The sequence below is a fragment of the Phaseolus vulgaris genome, chromosome 7 (assembly GCF_000499845.2).
Source record: "Phaseolus vulgaris cultivar G19833 chromosome 7, P. vulgaris v2.0, whole genome shotgun sequence".
In the NCBI taxonomy this organism is placed as follows: domain Eukaryota; kingdom Viridiplantae; phylum Streptophyta; class Magnoliopsida; order Fabales; family Fabaceae; genus Phaseolus; species Phaseolus vulgaris.
This window is the reverse complement of record NC_023753.2, coordinates 23,250,630-23,273,663: the sequence shown is the minus strand read 5'-3', so window position 1 is coordinate 23,273,663 and position 23,034 is coordinate 23,250,630. Positions and strand designations below refer to the sequence as shown.

Genomic DNA, 23,034 nt, shown 5'->3' with positions numbered 1-23,034 from the left:
TATCTCTTTTACTTTATTATAATAGTTTCATAAAACTTACACTTTTTTGTTATACTTTAATTTTTGAAAATTTTAAAGATATTTCTTATTTTTATAATTTATATAGAGTTTTATTCATCTCAATGAAATATGTTATCGAATGTAAATTTCAAGCTTATAAGTTACAGCTCTAGATTGGAAATGTCAAACATGAGATCTCTTTCTCAAACTTTTAAATTTTTTTACGAGATTCTTTTGATAACATGTACAAATAATCATTTTAGAATTTTTAATCAATTCTTAGAATTGTTTCTGAATATGGTCTCCCTCTTCATCTTTAAACTCATTAAAGAAAATGTTTTCTTTATTGGTTTCTAGTATAACTAATTTATAAATTCACTACATGTTTTTAAATTTCAGTAACACGCTTGTACTTTTGATCTCAATTGTATTTTCAAACTTTGTTCTCTACTTCTAAGATACATTTACGGAAGCATTTTTTCAAATTCATGAACTCATTTATAATATTAATATTCTTCCCAATATAAATTTTACTCACACAACATATTTTTTCTTTGCAATTTTTTTTCATTTTCGTCTTTTATGGGTATTTTAAACCTTTCTTGATATAAACGTTCTTTCTAATATCAGATATGAATGTAAATCTCTTCTTATATTTTTTGTTCTAATTTTTATTTATTTTAAATCTGTGCTATATTCATTCATCTTTGATGAAACTTTCACTTGAATATAGGTGAATGAATATAACTGATGTAAGTTGATTTTATGATTGTTCATTTTATGATGTGACACTTTACTTAGATTGAGATTTTAAGAATTTAAGAGTGAAGACCTAAGGAAAATCCCCACTGGATATTAACTTAACCAAGTGGTTAAGTAGATGTGAATGTTCATTTCACAAAGGCAAAAGGAAAAGACAATTATAAGGTGAAAATGATGCTAGAAGGTGCATAATTAAAGAACAAGAAAAAGAAACCAAAATAAAATTGGTGAATGGAAAGAAGGAAAACCAAACAAGAACATGATACAAAGAGTAAAAATGGAATGACAAATGGAAGAATAGATGAAGGAAGGAGAAAACTCTCGATACTCACAAGATAAGACATAAATGTTAATAGGAATTCAAACTTCACTAGCACCTTACACAATTTGTGCAGAGTAACTCTTCTCTTATTAGGAGCCTTGGAGTACAAGCTAAAGGGTAAGATGAGAAAAGAGAAAAAATGGACAATTTTAGGGTTTGACTAAGTCAAACCCGCATCCTAGGCTTGTCCTTCTAGAAACTAGGTCAAAAAGCCTTCCAAAAGGGTTAGGAACAAGCTAAAATGCTACCCACACCCCCCTATTATGCTAAAGATACTTTATTCTAGCCTATCTTTGCTATTTAGACTTCTAAAGTAAGCCCAATTTATTTATAGCATATTTGTATCTTATAAGAAGACCAAAAGGAAGAACTTGAGATACTTTGATCTTTGTCAATTTCTCCTTTAGTGAGGTCTTCACTTAAATGTTGAGATGACCTTTCATAGTATACATCCTTGGTCATCTTGTTGTTGTCTTGGTTTGTATCAATAACCAAGGAGTATTCAAGAAATAAATGAGAAAAAAAAAACAAACTAACTTGTACTAAAAAGAGTGTATTGTATGAGATGTAAAAGAATACTAAAATTTCCACACTTCAAAAGAACATTCTCACTTTGTAATGAAAAAAACTGTAGACTTTGGAATTGATTAAATATATATATATATATATATATAATATTTGCATAATATTATGTGGTGTGGTGGTGGGAAGTGTAGTGAATAGATGGAATGTAGTGAATAGATGAAGAGTTATCTATCCGTTAGTGAGAGTTAGCGTTGGTGGCATTGGCATGGGCATTCCCATGGAAGGGTTGGCGTTTCTTCCATTTGCACACTCACAACTCCTCCTCCCGCTTCCAAAGCTTGCCGCCATTTCCAGTCCTAACAATATTAATAATACCAATGGTTCGTTACTTCCTTCAATTCTAAGTTTCTCTTATCTTCTCTACACCCTTCTTTGTGATTGTGATTGTCATCGTAATCCTAATTGCCATTATTATTAGGATTTGTGTTCCTCAGACCGCACCGTCGACGCTGCTTTCGTTTTCGCACTTCATTGTTTTCCAAGGCACAGGTCCTTCCTCTTCCCCAACACCAACAGCAACGGCAACAAGTCACAGTGAATCGCAATTGTGTGAGTGGGGATTCCATACGTCAGAGATTTCTTCATTTTTATGCTTCCCGCGGTCACAACCTCCTTCCCAGTGCTTCTCTCGTCCCCGATGATCCCACTGTTCTACTCACCATCGCAGGGATGCTCCAATTCAAGCCCATCTTCCTCGGCAAGGTATGCCCATGCCTCACCATCAATCACTTTACTACCTCTCCTATCTAACTTACTAATTACAGGTTCCAAGACAAGTACCTTGTGCTGCTACTGCACAGAGATGCATCCGTACTAATGATATCGACAAAGTTGGCCTAACTTCCAGACATCATTCCTTCTTTGAAATGCTTGGAAACTTCAGCTTTGGTGATTACTTCAAAAAACAAGCTATTCTATGGGCGTGGGAGCTTTCCACCTCAGAGTCAGTACTTTTTCCCCCTCCACTCCACCTCTTTCTTATGTCAAAATATATTATCATTTATCTTCTCTTCCATTTATCTTTTTAGGTTTGGTTTGCCACCGGACCGATTGTGGGTTAGTGTTTATGAAGATGATGATGAAGCTTTTCAGCTATGGTCTGATGAGGTTAGCTACAAATGGTTTTCCTCAAGGGTCATCTTATTTGCTTACATGATTAACTTCTATTTTGACTAGCGAACATTTGACAAAGCATATTGGATTGTTGTTCCTATTGCTTACTTGATTTCTGTGCAGATTGGTGTCCCAGTTGAACGTATAAAAAGGTTGGGAGAAGAAGACAACTTCTGGACCAGTGGAGTGACAGGTCCCTGTGGCCCTTGCTCAGAAATTTATTATGATTTTCATCCCGAGAGGGGATATGTAGATGCTGTAAGTATACCATTTTTAGATTGAAAGATTAAAAATCATTTCAGTGACATGTATTCTGTTGGGTGGTTGGGACCTGGGGGATGAAAGCAGGATCTCAATGATGATACAAGGTTTATAGAGTTCTACAACTTAGTCTTCATGCAATACAACAAAAAGGATGATGGTTCTCTTGAACCTCTAAAACAGAAGAACATAGACACTGGCCTTGGACTGGAGCGTATGGCTCGTATTCTACAACAGGTATATGTTCACTATGTTGATTTTTGTTGTAAAAGTAACCGTTTATATTTTAAGAAGTATTTCTAGGGCACTAGAACTATCATTTCATGTGCTCCTAAAGCCCATCTTATGTATAGCCAATGCTTTCTGCAGGTTCCAAACAATTATGAAACTGACTTGATTTTCCCCATCATAGAGGAGGCCTCTAAGTTAGCAAATGTTTCTTATGGTATTGCTGATGATCAGACAAAGAGGAATCTCAAAGTAAACATGACTATCTTCATACAAACTGCAGTAAAACCTTAGCATATTTTAACCTAAAGTTGTCTTTCTTATTTTTAATGTGTTTCATTTCTTTTTTGTTTTGTTTTGCCTTTTCTTTCTGATTTATCTTAGATTATAGGAGATCACATGCGTGCAATTGTATTTCTCATCTCTGATGGAATTGTCCCATCAAATGTTGGGAGAGGTTATGTGGTTCGACGGCTTATTAGAAGGGTTGCTCGTACAGGCAGGTTGCTTGGTATAAAGGGTGATAGTAGGGGAGACCTTGAAGGAGCGTTTTTACCAATTATTGCTGAGAAGGTTGTGGAATTAAGTACCCACAGTGAGGCTGATGTGAAGAACAAAGCGCCTCGTATCTTTGAGGAGCTGAAGAGAGAAGAGCTTCGGTTTGTGCAGACACTGGAGAGAGGAGAAAAGTTGCTTGAGGAGAAACTTTCTGATGCCTTATCAAGTGCAGAGAGAAATGGAACTGTTCCTTGCATGGCTGGCGAAGATGTGTTTCTATTGTATGATACTTATGGATATCCAATGGAAATAACAAAAGAAGTGGCTGAAGAACATGGTGTGAGTATCGATATGGATGGTTTTGATATTGAGATGGAGAAGCAAAGGCGTCAATCTCAAGCTGCACATAATACTGTCAAGCTTACCATTGAAAATGGGGAAAATATTGCAGAGAATGTACCTGACACTGAATTTATTGGATATGACAGACTTCATTGTAAAGCAATGATAGAAAGCCTCATGGTGAATGGAAATCCAGCTGTCCAGGTCAGTGAAGGGAGTAATGTGGAAGTTTTACTGAATAAGACTCCATTTTATGCTGAATCAGGGGGTCAAATTGGCGATCATGGTTTTCTATATATTTCAGAGGGTGATGATCAACCAAAAGCTGTTGTGGAGATAATAGATGTTCAGAAATCATTAGGCAACATATTTGTGCATAAGGGTACAGTCCAAAAGGGTGTTGTAGAGGTTGGCAAAGAAGTGGAAGCAGCAGTTGATATGAAGCTGAGACAGCGAGCTAAGGTGCAAGAATTGTTGATTTGCTTGTTTATAGTCATATATATTTTCAGATTTCAAACTTACAAGTTGTCCAAGATTATAATAAGTATAGTTGGGTTTTGTAGGTCCATCATACTGCTACTCATTTACTACAAACTGCCCTTAAAAAAGTTATTGGTCAGGAGACCTCACAAGCTGGTTCACTGGTGGCATTTGATTGTCTCAGGTTTGATTTCAACTTCCACCGACCACTTCATGATTCTGAACTTGCTGAAATTGAAGTGCTAATTAATGGATGGATTGAAGATGCAACACTACTTCAAACCAAAGTGATGCCTCTCGCTGATGCAAAAAGTGCTGGGGCTATTGCAATGTTTGGAGAAAAATATGGAGAAGAGGTAGGATTTACTTCAAACACTTGTAGTATTGACCTTCAAAGTTCAATTGGATTACTTTTGTTTTAGTAGTTCTAAGCTTGTAGACTACGTTTATCATGAAATGTGTATTCAAAGTAGGTGACCTTCAGGGAAGGTTTAAAATACAACTAACGCTCAAAACAATACTTCTTCTGACTTAAATTCCCTTTTTACTATTGTTAGATTGCTACTCATGCCAAAAAAGTGCAAATTTGAAATATGTCCAATTACAATTACAATTGACATGCGCTTGCACATGGACCAGAGTAGTCAATCATGTACAGCACAATAAGATACTAGGTTCTGTAAATCCTATTAGGAGAATATTCTGTTAATGAAACTGAAAATAATGTTTAATCCTAATTGCCCATCACTTCTATGATAGATTACAGTTATTTGTTCCAGATCTTCTCATCAATCAAGGAAAAGATTAAGAATATGTCTTTATCAAGCTGATGTATTATGCAGCTTATTTTGGCTTCAAATTTGATGTACTGCAGGTACGTGTCGTAGAGATTCCTGGTGTATCAATGGAACTATGTGGTGGGACTCACGTCAATAATACTTCTGAAATTTGCGGTTTTAAAATAATATCAGAACAGGGTATTGCATCTGGAATCAGGCGTATTGAAGCTGTAGCTGGTGAAGCCTTCATTGAAAATATCAATGCCCGAGACTTTTATCTAAAGCAGCTATGTTCCACTCTCAAAGTATGTTCCATGATCTTGGCTTTGGATTTTTCAAAGCCTTGCCAAAATTTTGAAAAAGTCACAGTTCGCCCTCGGGAGAACCAGTTAGTATTCATTTTTATCTGTATTGACCGAAATTTTAAAATTACCTTGTTCAGTTAATATCTGTGTTATTCCATTATTGTGATCAATTAGTATAAAAGTTTGTGCGCATAGACATCCTTTTGTTTTCCATCTTACACTTTTGATGGGGGAAGGGGTACGGATCAGAGAGGCAAACCATCTTATTCTGTACAAGATGGCATTGAGCATAGTCTGGAATGGTTTTCATCGTGCCTTTCAAATGCTTATTGATAAGGACTTAGATATTAGGGAGTACCTAAATTTCACATCGAGTAGTATAGGATGTTTGGTGAAGAAGTACTTAAGTGGTTTGATTCACCCCCTTAGCAAGCAGAGTATCAGTTTGTTCACTTTCTGGATGTGCAGACATTGTTGCCATCAACTTTGAGTTAGACTACTCTGCTCGGGATAAGGGGTTTCTGAAATACATTGTATTTTAATTCAACAAATCATGGTATATCTCCCTTTAGTGTACGTTCACCTACACTCAGTTCCTACTTTCTCTCATGTGCGATTTTAGTCCCACATAATTTTCTCCTCAATTTTTACTTTGCCAATTGGAAAAAAATTGAATAGAATGTTTAAACAAAACTTGCAAATGATGGTGATGAGATAAAAATATGATAAGAATATAATAAAATAAGAGAAAAAATAAACATTAATGTAATCACGCATTCAGGTTGACATTATTTTAATATTGTTCTTTTTGAGAAGCCTTAATTTTAGTAATAGGGGTGCCATTTTGTGTTTCCTTGATTGTGAACTGGTTTATTGAGTTGCAGTTTAAGGTAAAAAAAGTAGTGTCATTCATTGTAAATTTTGTAACTCTTCTGTTTGTTTTCTGTGTAAGAAATATAATTTCTTTGATTGGACGTAGGTCACATTAGCCAAATAATGTACTTCTTTTGATTATTGTGTTTTTTTGTTTTGTCCTCATCTTTTGCCACAACAGTTGTGTTATATACACAGTATATCAATATATTGCTTCTATTGAAAGATGTTTTGAATTTTTTTAGAATATTTAACTCTTTGATTTTTATTTGAAATACAGCGATTTAAAACTTTGCATGATGATGACTTGCTAAAATATTGCATCAATCTTGAAAATATTTGAAGTTTAGGTGAACCTTTTGACATTGATGGTCTTGATCTACTTTTAGAATGGAAAGTATTGTTAGAAGTGCTAACAAAATAAAGTTGTTCAAAATTAAAATTGCTTAAATTGTATTTGAGATCAACTAATTGTAAGATAGCTCCAATGGGCTAGCCATATTATTTATAAGTGAAATATCAAAATTCTTCTATTATAAACCTTTGGTTTATAATTTTGTTGCTTAGAAAGAGCTAGAAAAATAAAATATGATTGATGAGTTGCATTAGATTATGCCTCAAACATAAATTTTGCCCTAGGGTCAAGAATTCCTAGAGGTAGCCATGTGAAGGATGATAGGTAAGATTCAATTGCCTTTCCCATGACAAAAAATCGTCTTGGGGCTGGTTGGCTTTCATTCATTCTCTGATTTTGGAATAGAACAACTTTATCCCCTATTCCCAAACTTTCTTTCTTCCGAAACAGCAAATGTAGTTCCTTGGTCTCTCTTAGACGCTATATTCATCCTGTTTTCATTGTCAATCAATTCTTAAGTAGGAACTATTATAGATTCCCATTTGGCTGCTTTTAAACTTTCTTCTCTACCTTTTATTTTGCAAATTTCAATAGTGCTTGTACTTTTTATTTTTGGATCAATTACTTTTGGGTTTTATAGCTTTTGTCCATGCAAAAAAATTAGACATGTCAAACTTACCCTGGAACTAAACATATTTATGCCTTTAAGCAGGCAAACTTTAAATCAACCTTATCTACGGAATCGCTTCTTACTAATGAGGAGGCTGTAATAGATGCTGCTGCATCTGAAGCCCTTGCTCTTGCTAAAGCAGCTGTGAAGGTTGCAAAGGATGCAGCTTTACTAGTAAAAAAGAAGCCCCAAGCAGAAGCAGAGTATAGATCCCATGTTTCTTCAAAATCTGATGATTTATTTCTCAAATGGTTTCAACATATGGATGTGGAAGATGGTGTAGCAGGGGAATCCATGGGTGCTGGAGCAGAAATGATGGAAGGTGTTGACCTAAGCCCCAGTGAAGAGGAATCTGATGTAGAACCTTCCCATGAGGAACTTGAGAGCCTGCAGGAACAACTTTCCAACTGTATAGCTGTAAGATCTAGGCGCCAACCAGAAAGAAAAGCTAAAAGAGTCAGAGCAGCAGAGAAGGCTTCCACAAATGTTGCATCTTTTAAGCCTGGCTCCTCCAGCAGAAAAAAGCGTGTTTCCATGCAAGAAGTAGATTATTCAGATCCACTTCGTTACTTAAGAACAACAACCACTACTTCTAGGCTTCTCACCTCAACTGAAGAAATCAAGTTGTCAGAAGGAATACAGGTGGAATTTGTGTGTTAGTGATGTGTTATCAGTATTTTAGGGCCACGTGGTGTAGAATCATGCATGCACTTAACTCCCTTGGTTGTTGATATACTCGTGAATCAACTAATAATCAGTATAAAATCTTCACAAAGTGTATGTTGATCTTGTGATTTTGTGAATCAATATTTGTCATTCTTCATTTGAGACAAGCCTCATTTATCTGGCTTGTTATTTCCAGCACTCTACTTACCACATCACGTAGTCTTTTGCTCAAAAGATACCATTTAAATATATTTTCTATGAGCTGGCTGCTTCAATGTTTCTTCCTATTTTATCTTATGTATGCTTAAAATGGAAACTCATAAATTTAAATTTCCACCTCATTATGATCATTATGTTTTCCTAGAGTTGTATATGAAAGAGTAATTTCTCACATTTACTTGACATTATCTTACACTTTTTTTGTAATTATGGGCTGAGAGGGCTGTACATTATTCACACACCTTTAATTTATATTTAAGAGTATGGAGTTTTTTTGTTTTTTAGTTGGGAGGATGCTCTTCAAGATTCTTCTTACTGGTTGGTTGGACATTCTTATAGTTGAGAATCATCCAGAAAGGAAAAAAGAGTGTTACAAGGAAGTCAGCAATTTGTTCATTTAATCATTGGAATTCAGCTTGTTCAGATGTATTAATCATAAAAGATTTTAGTTCAGGACCATCTTGAATGGAAAAGAACGTTACAAGTTAGCAAATGTTAATTTAATCATAGTGAATCAGGAGATTATATAATTTAGGTGATTTTAATACTTAAGGTTGTAAATATATGCCAGCATAGTTTTTTCTGATTAATGAGTATAATTTTACTATTTTGCTTTTATTGTCTAATAATTCATTTGCCCATTCTTCTGCCAATACAATTCAGGACCTTCTAAAGCTTGAAAGAATCCAGGAGGATCTTGTAGAAAGATGTGGTGGTCAGCCCACATTTGCTCAATGGGCTGCGGTGGCAGGGGTAGATCAGAAGACACTTAGGAAACGTTTAAGTCATGGTAGATTTTGCAAAGACAAAATGATTAAAAGCAATATAAGACTTGTCATATCAATTGCAAAGAATTATCAGGGATCTGGGATGAATCTGCAAGATCTTGTCCAGGTACATTCTCACCTGTTTAATTTTGCTTAAATAATTAGTGATGGTGGAAAACATGGCAACTGTATCCATTCCGATAATAAATTGTTTTAGTGTTTGTCATTGGTTTCCAGGAAGGATGTCGAGGCCTTGTAAAAGGTGCTGAAAAGTTTGATGGTACCAAGGGTTTCAAATTCTCCACCTATGCTCATTGGTGGATTAAACAGGCTGTTCGGAAATCACTTTCTGATCAGTCAAGAACTATTCGCTTGCCAGTGAGTATTATGTGAAAAATCACAAGCTAATATTTGTTAGGAGTTGAAATTACTCTAATATTTATAAGGGACTTTGTGATTGTAATATTTTTGTTTTGACAGTTCCACATGGTGGAGGCGACTTACAGAGTGAAGGAGGCAAGAAAACAATTGTACAGTGAAAATGGAAGACAGCCTGATGATGAAGAAGTTGCTGAAGCAGCTGGGTTGTCTATGAAGAGGCTTACTGCTGTACTTTTGACTCCAAAAGCTCCCAGATCTCTGGAACAGAAGATTGGAATCAACCAAAATCTTAAACCTTCAGTCTGTCCTAATCTTGTTCAAATTTGTGCTTAAGAAAAAAAAAGGAAACTCTTTTCTTTAATATGATGTTTCTTTTGGTGAAACTTGTGTACTTTTGTTTGCCAGGAAATAATTTCTGATCCTGACGCTGAAACAACTGAAGAACAGCTCCTTAAGCAATTCATGAAGAAGGACCTGCAAGAGGCACTGGACAGTCTTACTTTAAGGGAGAGACAGGTGGTAAGATGGAGATTTGGCATGGATGATGGAAGGACGAAGACCCTACAACAGATAGGGGAGATGATGGGTGTGAGTAGGGAGAGAATTAGGCAAATTGAGTCGAGTGCTTTTAAGAAGCTTAAGAACAAGAAGAGAACCAAACATTTCCAGCAGTATTTGGTTCCATAACCCTATCAAATATTGATGTTAAACCGCTGTATTAATTTGTCTTCATGTGCACATGCTAGGCTCATAAGTTGTTTTTTCCTAATTTGTTTTTCTTTAAGCTTTGCACGAAGATTGATTTTTTTTATCATAGGATACTGTGTCACTTAGTTGTTAGATGAATTTAAATTCTTAATAAATGTCCAAAGTTGTCTCTCCATAAATATGTTGTTTAATATGCTTGAATATCTTATTTTATAATTGCCTATTTCAAGTGAATTGTTTATTGTGTATGTTAATATGATATAAAATGATGGGGAAATTAATGAGGTTGTCACACGCAGGATACAAATGTGATGGCTATAATGGAGAAAGGGATAAAAAGTTATTTGTGATTGTAAATTAGTTGTTGTGCTCAAAGTTGAATTTTATTGTATTGCTACACGTCTAACTATACTCTATGGTAGTGATTGCTAGGCTTTAAAGGGACAGCAGCAGAAATATTTGGGAGTTGCAAAAGGGAGATTTTTAAGGTGGATGTGTGGTGGTCACATAAGAAAGGACAAGATGCAAGAGGGTTCTATACAAGGAGATATTGGTGTGACATTGATTGAGGAAACGGAAATCGAAGATCGTTTAAGATGGTTTGGTCATGTACAAAGAAGGTCAATGGAGTCATCACTGAAGGGATTGCATGGTTTTTAATCCCATGAATAGAGGGCGAGTCAAAGAGAGAGACCAAGGACATTGGAGAATTTTTTTAAGATGAATAATTTCTTTGAGAGTTTGTCCTTATTTGGAATAACCAAAGTCCCTCATCGACTAGGGACAAAGTCAAAATACAATATATAAGTGTGAGTAATCATCATCTTACAAGTTGGTTTTGTAAGGTTGAATTAGGTCTAAGTCCACTTTATAAGAGTCCTTAACCTAGTTTAATGGTGTTGTCTAATTCATGAAAGCCAAACTTGTCCTAGTAGAACAAAAAATTTGTCGTTGGATGGGAGGTAAGGAGTGAGACTAGGAGGTGAAATATGTGATTTAAAACCTTATATGGATGGAGGACATTAAGGGGTAAAGTTTCCCTCTTGAATTAGGGGGGTTGACAGGAAGATGCAATTCCTCTACACTTGTAAGTCTTCCTCCTTTCATTACTTAAACATCTAAACAAGGCAAGTTACCCTTCACCCATCTCTTTATCTATACCCTTCATCTAAAAGCTTAATACAGAGCTTATAAGTTGTATTTTATAATTTGGACGAGAGATTTTTTCAGCCTACTACCAGTTATATGGGAATTCTGTGTAGATTATACATATTTTATACCTCTTTTTATGGTGATTTTACCCTCCACAAACCTCCTTTTTCTTTCTCTAAGTTTAAAGCTAAGTTCATATTTATTCTTCAGCAAATTCTACTGTATTGGGGAATCTTTACTCAGAAATTTGCATGATAGGCAATTCTCTGAATTACTGTCCATTTTTGTCTTCTGAATTCAACCCATATCACTCCAGATCCAGACCAGAGAATTTTTTATCTCTTGATACCTCAGATTTATTTTCTTGCAAATCTTACTTCCAGATTCTCACTTCATCTCAGCAGTGATGTTTTCCTTCCAAGACCAGCCAACTTGAAAATCAGTTGCTCTTATGGGTTAATTCATTTGTTTTGATTGTTGTTCTAAACTGACTAAATTAAATTAATACCGAGTATTTATTTAAATTCAAATATGTCTAACTGCCTTTTCTCCTTATCATTGTGTCATGTGCAAATTGAGTCATGAAAGTGGTTCTTATTTGTTTCTACTCTGCTTGCTCAGGACTTCCCCTTCATCAGAAGTTATTATGTGTTAATTCTAGAAGTTTTGTAATCAATAAATAGAGATATTGGAAAGCTTTGACGTTATTCTCAATTCAGTACTGTTTGGTGGATGTGGTTTGCAGAAATGCTAATTTTTTTTGGTCAAGTGTTGCTTCTTGAGTTCATTTGGAGTCAAGTAGTTCACTTAACTTCTTGTGGTATTTTAATAAAGGTCTTTTCTTTGGTAGATATAAACTGAGATTTTTGCGTTGTGTTACATGTATCATGTTCTAAGTTTTTTTTGTTCTTTAAATTTTGTTTAGTTTTGAGGTTTCCTTATCCTGTTGCATTTCTATCTTTCCCTTCTTTCATAATAGTTCTCTGTTTATATAAATAAATGAAGGAATTATGAATAAAGAATTATTACGGGCTTAATGTGTATGCCATGAGGTTAATCTCTTAGAGAACTTAAAAATAAATGGGTTTTTTGACAAGGGCTTGGATATTATGAGGTGTTTAAATCCACATCGAGTTGTGTGGCTGCTCGATGGACTTTTTTTACTGCTTCATTCTCTCCCTTTTGACACTTACTTTTAAGGAAGGGTTTTCCGAGTGTTTGGGTGCTTGTTATTTAGTATCAGAGCTAGTCGCTAGTGTGTCGAAAAGCGCAACCTACAAAGTGACTCACAAAAGGTTGAGTGAAATCTTGTGGAGTGTTAGTAGAATACGATGTCTGATGGGATATTTAAGTCTTGTTCTCCCTTGACAGCTAGCTAAGGGAGAGTTTCCCAAGTGCTGGTGATCTAGTTTTATGGTCTGGTTAGAAAATTTAACATCTATAATTGGATTTGTCTTCAAATGATTCATTGCAATGTTTATACTGTGTTGTGCTGACATGTATTTTTCAGGTCTATGAAGAAGGCATTGATTTAGTTTGTAGGATGCCGTTGGCCTTCATCCTGATATTTTGAGTGGTTCTGTCATTCATGTCTGAAAAGGCAGAAAATTCTCAAGGAACCAAGTATCCACAATGAATTGGCCAAATGTAGAGCTACCTCAGTTATGGGTGAAGCAAATCCCATACTTTTGATGTTGAGAGACTCTGTGCCACATACAACTGCTGTGCGGGTTGGTAAAGGATTTCAAGCAGAAGTTCTTGACTGGTCAAGTCCGATGAAAGGGTAACTTTTGTTTTATTCACAAATGTCTGGAACCAAATTTTCTATGGCATTCTGTAGTGGGTGTTTTTTTACATTGCTTTAAATATGAGCTTTTACTACTATTATTTTGTGTAGAAAACTACTCTTTGAGGGGTTTAGTAGAATAAAGAAGTTCTATCTCTTGGAGTTCTAGTTTGTCCTTTCACTTTGAATGGCAGCTTCGGAGTTATAGAACTAGTTCTCATGGAAGGTTCCATGGAGTTCAATGGTCAAGTAAGGTAGCATTTGTAACTTTTTTTATCTTGAGATTTGAGTACCCTATGAAGGTGCATTTGTGGATTTAGGGTCCATTTGTTGTAATGAGGCTAATTGTCTAGGACAAAGGCAAAACATCCAAGATAAAGGGGAGTAGGTGTTAGGATCCCATGTTATATAAAAGGGTGGGGTGTTTGGTGCTGAATTTTTGGAAGACATTTTAATGATTAAGTGGTTTGTAAAAAAAAAACTTCTTCACCGAATTGGAATGCATATAAGTCAACATAAGTGGAATGGTGACATCTAACCAAGGTTGTTAAAATTGAGAGTATATAAACTCATGGAGAGTCCATAAATTCCTCTCGAAGACAAGTGAACTTGCAAGAGTTAACTGAATGAAATCAAATATAATATTTAAAACAGCTAATCATGGTATCCAAATAGAATATACAATGCATTAAGTGACAAATATTCATCACAATATACTTCTCTTCACCTTATAAGACTTCCAAAAAATCCCATTTAGCATTGAAATTCTGAAAAGTCTTATTAATTTGTGAATACCAAGTGTTTTAGTTCTTGAGAATATCCTAGATGTATTGAGTGAAAACCTCCCTTATTCTTGTGGGTTTTGTTGATGCAATTATTGGTTTCAAACGTTTAGTGACTGGTGGGTATATAGAGTATCATGATCATCGGGAAAGGACTAGAGGTATCAACTAGTCAAGGATCTTCTTCAGAGCCAAGTTGGCATAGTAAGTATCACCTACCAGAGATCATTTTTGATGTGGTAGGTATTGTTTGTCTACCTAACACTCATTGGAGGGTGGTCATGGTCTTCGGATGCTTATCAAGGGAAAGCCCTTTTAGGTAGGCCATGGTAGTTGGTTTTCTAGTGGTCAATTTGAAGGTGATTTCTCTCAGATGAAATTGCTCAGTCAAACAAAAATCATAAGAGTAACAAGAAAGTTGTTTCCCTAGTCATTTGTTCCTTGCTCTGATTTCCTTGAAGAACAGTTACACAGACACTACTACTGTTACTCTTGCAAAGAAGAGATAAAAGTGTAATCAAAATTCTCTAAGCAAAACACATCTATCCCATTGCGAAGCTTAAACTCCTATTTATTGGCTTGCAGATCACCATTCCTTGTTTGAGCATCCATTGGTCGCTTAAGTGAACCTTTTACTTCAGTGCTAAGCTCAATCATGTCACTTGAGCAAGCCTTTTACTTGAGTGGTAAGTTCAATCACGTCGCATGACCTATCTGTCACTTGAGTGACGTCTTTCTTCCTCATTAAGATGTGCATATCGTTTGAGCGTCAATTAGTCGCTCAAGCGATCTTCTTGCTTGACTCTACAGTTTTCTTCATGGCTTGAGCTTTGGTTTGGAATTTTGAACTGATTTTTGGCTCCTTGCTTGAGCGTCCATTTGACCTCTAGTGTGCTTCACAATTGGCATTCGTCACTCAAGCTCTATTTGGTTACTTGAGCAACCATTTCTTTGCAGAGCAACTGGCATGTGTTTCTGGAGCGATGCTTTGGTGCTCAAGCGGTGGCTTCACTTGGTTTTTTCTCTCTTCTTTTTCTTGATTTTCTGTAAAAAAATGTATTCAGAATAAAAGTATAGTAATAATATTGAAAATGTATATTATTTGGGCTTTTGGAGATCAATTAATCTATTGAGTGTGGATAAGTGCTTTAATTTTGATAGTTAAATTTACTTAAATTTTGCACTTGTCGTTGGAACAAAGGGCATGCAGTCTTAATAGAACAGAGAGAAACGAAAATAAAATTTAGTAGAGGATAAACTAATTTCATTGAAAAGATTGTGTAGAACTATTTATATCTAGCTAGCTGTTGACTCAGCAGTCTGATACAGATGAAAGTTAGTTATAAATGAAACTTCCTGACTAGCTACTTTAACAACTATAAAATACAACAAAACGGTAATTCTAGATATCTCTAATATGTCTATCAGTTTCCACATGCTTGATCAGTCATGCTGGATAGGTTTCTAATCAGTATATATGGCAGCTTTGTTATCACAATACAGTTTTATAGGGAGAGTCATTGAAATTGTAGCTCTTCAAGAATCCTTTTCTACCACAAAGCTTCACATACTCTTTCTCTGGCTCTATATTCAGCTTCAATACTACACCTTGGAACTATACTTTTACATAATTAAATTGCCCATGCCATATCTAAATGTAGACTGTCTACCTGTGACTGAGCTAGTCCAAGCTTTGAATGTTCTTCAGTCAGCTGCCACACGACATCTTCTCTATGAGGCTTTATTAGTCTTTACATGGTTCAACATACATATGTTGATGGGAGTTCCTGCATAAATTTATGAATAAACTTGACCTTGAGTTATTTTCTTTCACTGTGGCCTTTCCCTTTTGCTACACTTGTTAAACCTTGTTCTTTACCTATTTTTGGAGGTTCATTGGCAAAGAACAGGGGCTTAAGCTTTTACGTTGCATTTTTAAACAGATCCTTTGATAAAATAAAACACATGTAGCATAAAAACAGTTGATGTGAATACTCTCCTGATTGGTTGATGGGTTTAACATTCGCAAAATAAAGAGCCTATGCAAGGGAAAAATAACATCCTGTACATTTATATTTAATAATACGACCTACAAACTCAAGGGAAGAAGTAAGGGAGTGTCTCACGCTGATTTTGGTTTGGAACCCATTAAACCAAGTAGAACATAGAGCTTTAATTAGAACATCCACACCCTGGTCTGTGTCAGGTATGTCTAGAACCTCAATTTGTTTGCCTAAGGTCTTCTCTCAAACAATTGCTTTGTGTGTTCATGAAGAACATGAATGTGGGCAAGAGCAGCTATGGTCAAATTATTAGGGATGTAGTGATGATGAACCCCAAGTTCAACGAGAAGAGTTCCTATCTAGGTGAGACTTCAGTTGTGGCAAGGGATAAACTTGGATTCTCAACCTCTGTACTAGAATGAACAACCGTTGTTTGCTTCTTTGACCACCAAGCAATGAGGTTGGGGACCAAGAAAAATTATCACTCGAAGTGGAACATCAATCATCAAGATCATATGCCCTATTTGCATTACCAAAGGAAGTAACATGGAGAGAGGCCCAAAGGAAGTTGCTAGGAGAAGATGAATATAAAAGGTTGAAGAGAGAAAGAAAAGATTGAAGGAGAGAAAGAGAGATGCGATAGAAAGATATCACTGTGTAGTACAAATAATAGAAAAGAGTGGGTATTTATAATACCCAATACTGCATAAGATGCAGGTAAAACAGTTTTAACTGCTATAACTAACATCCCCCCCCTTAAATTAATGGTGTGATTTAGGTAACACCATTAATTTATGTGAGAAACTAGAAAAAGGGTTAGCACTTAAAGGTTTTGTGAAGATATCAACTATTTGTAACGTAGCAGGAACATGAAGAAGATGCAATTGTTTTTGTTGAATGGCATCTCTAACAAAGTAAAGATCTAACTCAAAATGTTTGGTCTTGGAGTGCATTATGGGACCGAATGGTGGGAACAATTGAAGGAAGACGATCTTTTGAGTTACAAATAAGCATTTTTATATCAATTTGATTCACAAACCAATTTAATTTTAAAGCAATAGTGAGTATTAAAAGGAAAAGAAAGAATAGGGTAAATCCCTTGTGTATATTGAACACATAGGGTTATGTTTATATAGGAAAAGAAACTGTTGGAGATCCCACATCGACTAGAGATGACAATATTTCATTATATATAAGTGGGTGCAAACCTCATCCCATGAGCCGGTTTTATGGGGGTTGAGTTATGCTTAAAGTCCACTTCGTAATATAGTATCAGAGCCATTTCGATCCTATCCTAGCGAGTGTTTGTTGGGCTTATCGTGCCACCCGCTATCGAGCCGTTATCGGACCACCCATAATATGTTGTCCCACCCACGAGCTGTCATCCTCGGCGTGAGGGGGGGGGGTGTTGGAGATCCCACATCGACTAGAGATGACAATATTTCATTTTATATAAGTGGGTGCAAACCTCACCCCATGAGTCAGTTTTATGGAGTTGAGTTAAGTTTAAAGTGCACTTTGTAATAGAAACATATGGGCTAAGCCCATTACATAAATAGAGATATCTAGTAATATCTATAATATCTCATAATATCTAATTATATCTAATAATATATAATTATATCTAATAATATTTAACACTTCCCTCAAGCTGGTGCATATAGATCATATGTACCTAGCTTGTTACAAATATAATCAATCTGAGGCCCTGGTAAGGATTTAGTAAAAATATATGCTAATTGATTATTTGAATTAACAAACTCAGTTTTGATATCTCTCGATATAATCTTTTCTCGAATGAAATGACAATCACTCTCAATATGTTTAGTCCTTTCATGAAAAACTGGATTTGAGCTAATATGAAGAGCAGCCTAATTATCACATATTAGTGGTGATGAATAAATGATAAAATATTCTCATTTCATTGCAATGGCTCACCCTTTCGCTGCCAAGGAGTTTGCTGAGGCATTTCTTAAAGTGGTTTGTTTGCAAGAGTTTCCCACTTTGATTATGACCAGATATTTATCCAGCTTATTCTGGAAAAATTGTTTAAGTTAGCTTGTGCTAAACGCCTCTATAGTTAGACTTGTCACCATCAAACATACTGACAGATTCAGGTGGTTAATAGGTGATAGTTATACCTTGCACCGTCGTAGTCTTTCTACTTATTTCACATACAGAAGAGAGAAATGAATAAAGCTTGAGAAAGGAGTAGTATGAGAGTGTCCCTTGTTTGTGCTTAAATTGCATTAATAAAGCCAATATTTTTGTTTGGCAGGGCACCTTTTTTTGAAGTTCAAACTGATGTCTGTGAGTGCTTTTGTGCTATCCATTGGGATCCATCTCATGCTGATTGTGCTGTACCTCAGGTGAAATATATTTAACTCTTCAGCTTTCTCCTTTTTGTTGATTGTCTTGTCATGAAGGTGTTACTTTTTAATGCTGAGTTGAGAAACTCATTTTTTTTTTTCATTTTCTATCTATTTGCTTAACAAAGCTTGAACATAAAATATTATGCTGAAGTATTTCATTTTAATTTGTTTATGATTAAAGAATTCCTTTTACTTTGGTTGAATATGGCCAGAACTCTATTTATATTTTTTTGCTCAGCATGGCCAGAACTCTATATGCTCTTGCACAGACAATGTTGTTGTGTTCAATGGAGTGCATGAATATAACACAGATACAAGTATTCAGAAGAATCAGTACAGGGGACACAACATCATATATGGCAAAAATATAAGATACAATACCATCACAACTAATATATCAATGAGTATTAAATTTTATATAAAACATAATATTGAGATGTTAAGCATAAAACAGTTAGCATTTGTTAGACATGTTCAAATATATAAAAAGATATTTAAAATATTTGATACTGAAATCCATTTTAAATTGTAGGAGAGGTATAGTGAGTAGTATTTTGTGTGCCTTGTATGTATTCGATATGAATATAGATTAGGACAAGGTCTTATAGCTCATTGTATTCTTATCATAAATTACACAATACAAAATATCATGTTAAATCCTTTATTTTGATCACTGCAAATATTATCATCTTTCATTGAATCTTATCCGTTCCCCCTATTTATTTGCTGCAGGAGCTTGAAACAGATCAAGTACTGAAGCAACTGAAGTATGTGGAAGTGGTATGCAAACTGCATAACTTTTATTATTGTATTTATGTCAAAGGAATATTTGGTGATTGATTGACAGTTTGCGTTTCTTGGTTTATACTTCTGTTTGTGTGCTAATTAGGGTTAATAATTTAACGAGACTTGAATTGGTTTGATTAGTAAGGGACAAGGACAAAGGCAAAGGCTTTTAAAATGCATCCTAGTAAAAGAAGTTGTAGAAATATTGAATATAGACTATTTGTTGGCCAATCATCCTCTTATGGCCCTCATGGCAGTCATATATCTCTCGTCATTCCATGGAAGTTATTGTTTACATGCTGAAACACAGTCCACATCATTTTTGCCTTTTAATTTCCCCCTTCCCATACTACTATATTGCATTTGCTTACGAAAGTTTACCTACTTACATGCTCATACAGCTACGGCCACGAGTTGCTGCTAGACGGAAAAAATCAGATTGCACACAAAATAAGGATTGAAGTCTGGTGAGAGAGCTGGATATTTTTGTTCTTCTACATGCTATGCTATGCTCCACTATTTCCCCATACAAACCCAATTTTTAGATGTTCCATGCTCATGCCTTCCACTGTTATTCTATTTTTAAGGCATGACATGATGATAGTGGCTTTCCAAAATAATATTTCCATTTTTTTCTTTTCTTTTTTCCTTACATGTGTATCTATTGCGGGTAGCAGAAACAGTGCAATGGACCATCATAACTTGTGTGTAATTTCGCCCATCCGAGGGACTCCATATCCGAGTGATGCTCACTCAATTTAATTTTTCATGCCATCTTGGTTTGTCTTTTCGGAAGTAAGAATTTGGATTTATGTACTAAAAAAAAATGTCCTATTTTGCGTTTAACTCCTAAGGAAATCTGACAACCACCCGATAAAACGTGGCATGCAGAATATGCAAAAAAAAAAAAAACATAAACCCATCTGGTTTGATCAGCTTGACAGTTTCCCATTCCTCCATGCACATGCACTTGCTTACTCAAATTATTCTCTTTCAATGAGACTGCAGAAAACCACTTTCCCCACTAAAACATATCTATTACAAAATAAATAAAAAATCAGCAGCATTATTTTTCTCTTATTCCTGCAAGTTATCAGAAAATAATAGCCTAATTTCTAATCCACCAATTATCAATTGTGGCTTCTCAGACAATTACCCTGCACCTACACACCCTCAGATTTGACAAAATGTTCTAAAAGACACACTACCAGAAATATAAAGCAAAAGATCTTCAAGTCAATAATTTGAAGATTTTAAATTTGTCAAGTTTTATGGTTAGGTTTACCTAAAGACGATGAAGTTTTTGATCTTGGATAATCCCTTCTATTTGTTGTTTCCCTTGACAGAAATTTTTTGTAGTCAAGGTATTGGATACATAATTTTCATGGTTGAAAGTTGACCTGTTCGCAATTCATTCATATCTTTATTCTCTACTCTCTTAAATCCATCAAACACAACTGACTTTACTAATTACACAACCGTGGTGGATGTATTCTTTTATTAAGAGTTTCCTTCATCACTCCGAGCTCTATTTCACTATCTTCTTCTCTCCAAACAATTCATCCTAAGCATCAAACTTACCCAGATTTTTCTTACCATTGTTTAGGATGTAGCATCTGCATCAAAAGACTTTCTACATTGAGCACATCATGGATTAGAAAGTTGTTTTCGTTGCCTATGGTACCTTTGTCAAGGATTTTTTCTTTGTTGTTGTCTCCATAAGTCACGTGCCCTTCTTGTTTGAGAGTGATGCTAACGAATTTTGATGCATCTCTAGTCATATGTTTGAAGCAACCACTGTCTAGATACCACATATGCTATTTTCTCACCAAGCAATCCTGCAAAATTTTAAATCAGGTGGCAAGATCTGGTCCCTTACAAATTTGGGTCCATGAATGTTAATTTGATTCCAAGGAACCTTAAGATTCTTAGGAACCCATTTTAAGATACCTTTGGAAACAGAAAAATTTCTAATTTTACAGAATCCAATAGAGTGCCCCTTTCTCATACAGTAGAAACAACAAACAACTAGTTGTTTCGACCTTTTAACCGATTGATTTTTTTTTTATGGTTGAAAAAGGTTTTGAACAACAACTGTTTTTGTTTTGTGGGTTAAAACCCAAACCAGATTCCCAAAAACACACTTTTGAGATGCTCAAACATTTTCAAGATTTGATTTTCCTTTTGAAATTGTGTCAACAGTTTTCACAAGATACAAAACACACTTTTGAAGAGGAGTTTTGATTAATCATTTCAAGATTTTCAAAATCAACATTTGAATTACTCAAATATTTTTCCAGAACTTTGATTTTCTCTTTCAACCAGTTGTTTTCACTTTTCAACCAATTATTTGAAAGGGTTAATCTTTTAGTTTCTTCATGAGTTTCTTGGAAAGCATTAAGAAGTTGAAAATAATTTTCACAATTATTGGAAAAAGATTACTTTGATCCAGATTCTTCTTTTGCCATAAGACAAACCTCCATCTTGAATTCTATAGAAGATGATTCAGCAAAGGGCTCATCCTTGTCCAGTCAGACACTCCTTGGGTTCTTGTGATATTTCTCAAGAGTATCCCACATTTTTTTGGCTGAAATACAATATGAAACCTTGAGAAGTTCATTAGAATCAAGGGCAGAGACAATTACGTTCTTAGCTATACAATCAAGGTGACCTATTTCATTCTTAGATAAAGCATAATTATTTTCAGACATATGTATGAAAACATTGTTTGAAATAACATTCCAGATTTCTTTATCTAATGAATCAACAAAGAATTTCATTCTTATACACCAAAGCTTATAATTTTCACCACACAACAATGGTGGTTTGTTTAGAGAGACACCTTCCCTAAAAGAAAACTTGCTAGCCATTAAACTTGAATATTTTTCAAGAACCTAACTCTTGATGCCAATTGTAAGAATTAATGGCTTAAACAAGAGGGGGGTGAATTGTTTATCAAAGATTTTCGCAAATATTGAATAAGAATGAACATTTATCAAACAATCACAAATAAGCAATTAAGGAAAGAAATCAAACAATGATTCAGAAACTGTTTACAGAATTTTAACCGATTGAAATTACATTTTAATCGGTTGTTTATATTAGTAGCAAAAGCAGAATTAAAACAAACAGTTATAAGGAGTTAGAGAGAGAGATTTAACAACCAATTTTATACTAGTTCACTCAACCTTGAGCTACATCCAGTTCCCAGAACAACCACTGAGTTCCACTAGTAATAACTTACAGATTACAACAACACTACCACAAAGAGGTGACCTTGAAAATCACAAGATCCACTCACCCTCTTTGCAACCACACACATCAAGTCAGAAACCCTATGACTTTGCATGATTTCACACACACTTACAAGTTTATGAAAGTACAATTACAAGAATCATGAAAGGAATAGAAAACACCCGAGATTACAGAAACCAGGAAGTCCTATGATCATATCTTGTACCAGTGCAAAGCTAAATAACAATCTTGCAAACTTTTGAAAACTTCTTTCAAAAACTAATCTCAATCTCACTTTGATTTCAAACGGTGTAAAAACTTGTTGTTTTTTTGTTTTGAAAGAAAGGCTATATTTATAGCACTCAAAAATTAGCCGGTCAAGGCAACATTTATGAGCCAAAGCAGTTTTGACCACACCCAAAAAAAATTAACAGGTTTTCAAAAAACTGTTAGAAAATGTCAATCAACCGGTTGAAAATTCGTTTTAACCGGATGAATTGGTTACGCAGTTACATAACCAAGTCAAAAACAATTTAAAAACCTTTAAACAAGCCAAGTGAAAAACAACCGATTATTTCGATAATTCAACCGGTTGTTTTTCTCTT

At 35.0% G+C, this 23,034-nt stretch overlaps 2 protein-coding genes across 6 annotated transcripts; both read left to right on the top strand.

Annotated features, from left to right (window-relative positions):
• The first annotated feature begins 1,760 nt into the window (after nt 1-1,760).
• On the top strand, nt 1,761-10,493 carry LOC137828652 (alanine--tRNA ligase, chloroplastic/mitochondrial-like). Of its 4 annotated transcripts, none has more exons than XM_068635313.1 (15): nt 1,761-1,989; nt 2,088-2,371; nt 2,434-2,612; nt 2,698-2,776; nt 2,906-3,040; nt 3,131-3,280; nt 3,413-3,523; nt 3,656-4,573; nt 4,675-4,947; nt 5,466-5,675; nt 7,616-8,215; nt 9,122-9,352; nt 9,463-9,603; nt 9,706-9,906; nt 10,012-10,493. In XM_068635313.1, exons 1-15 carry the CDS (start codon nt 1,875-1,877, stop codon nt 10,291-10,293), a joined length of 3,909 nt encoding a protein of 1,302 aa, XP_068491414.1. In that variant the 5' UTR covers nt 1,761-1,874; the 3' UTR covers nt 10,294-10,493. The 4 variants fall into 4 exon arrangements, with proteins under 4 accessions (XP_068491414.1, XP_068491413.1, XP_068491412.1 ...); XM_068635312.1 differs by having other exon boundaries at nt 1,772-1,989; nt 7,613-8,215; XM_068635311.1 differs by having other exon boundaries at nt 1,779-1,989; nt 3,128-3,280.
• Nucleotides 10,494-10,912: 419 nt separating this feature from the next.
• Nucleotides 10,913-20,041, top strand: LOC137828653 (uncharacterized). 2 transcript variants are annotated; one of them, XM_068635315.1, is made up of 6 exons: nt 14,569-14,720; nt 14,992-15,049; nt 18,316-18,406; nt 19,142-19,189; nt 19,597-19,664; nt 19,868-20,041. In XM_068635315.1, exons 1-5 carry the CDS (start codon nt 14,690-14,692, stop codon nt 19,654-19,656), a joined length of 288 nt encoding a protein of 95 aa, XP_068491416.1. In that variant the 5' UTR covers nt 14,569-14,689; the 3' UTR covers nt 19,657-19,664; nt 19,868-20,041. The 2 variants fall into 2 exon arrangements, with proteins under 2 accessions (XP_068491415.1, XP_068491416.1); XM_068635314.1 differs by lacking the exons at nt 14,569-14,720; nt 14,992-15,049 and adding an exon at nt 10,913-13,249.
• Nucleotides 20,042-23,034: the final 2,993 nt, after the last annotated feature.

Coding starts and splice junctions, on each gene's coding strand:
- LOC137828652 (XM_068635310.1), top strand. CDS start 1,875: ATGGGCATTCCCATGGAAGGGTTGGCGTTTCTTCCATTTGCACACTCA. Junction 3,041..3,127: donor AGAGGGGATATGTAGATGCT/GTAAGTATACCA, acceptor GGGGGATGAAAG/CAGGATCTCAATGATGATAC. Junction 8,216..9,121: donor AGTTGTCAGAAGGAATACAG/GTGGAATTTGTG, acceptor AATACAATTCAG/GACCTTCTAAAGCTTGAAAG.
- LOC137828653 (XM_068635314.1), top strand. CDS start 13,131: ATGGGTGAAGCAAATCCCATACTTTTGATGTTGAGAGACTCTGTGCCA. Junction 18,407..19,141: donor CTGATTGTGCTGTACCTCAG/GTGAAATATATT, acceptor TATTTGCTGCAG/GAGCTTGAAACAGATCAAGT. Junction 19,190..19,596: donor AACTGAAGTATGTGGAAGTG/GTATGCAAACTG, acceptor ATGCTCATACAG/CTACGGCCACGAGTTGCTGC.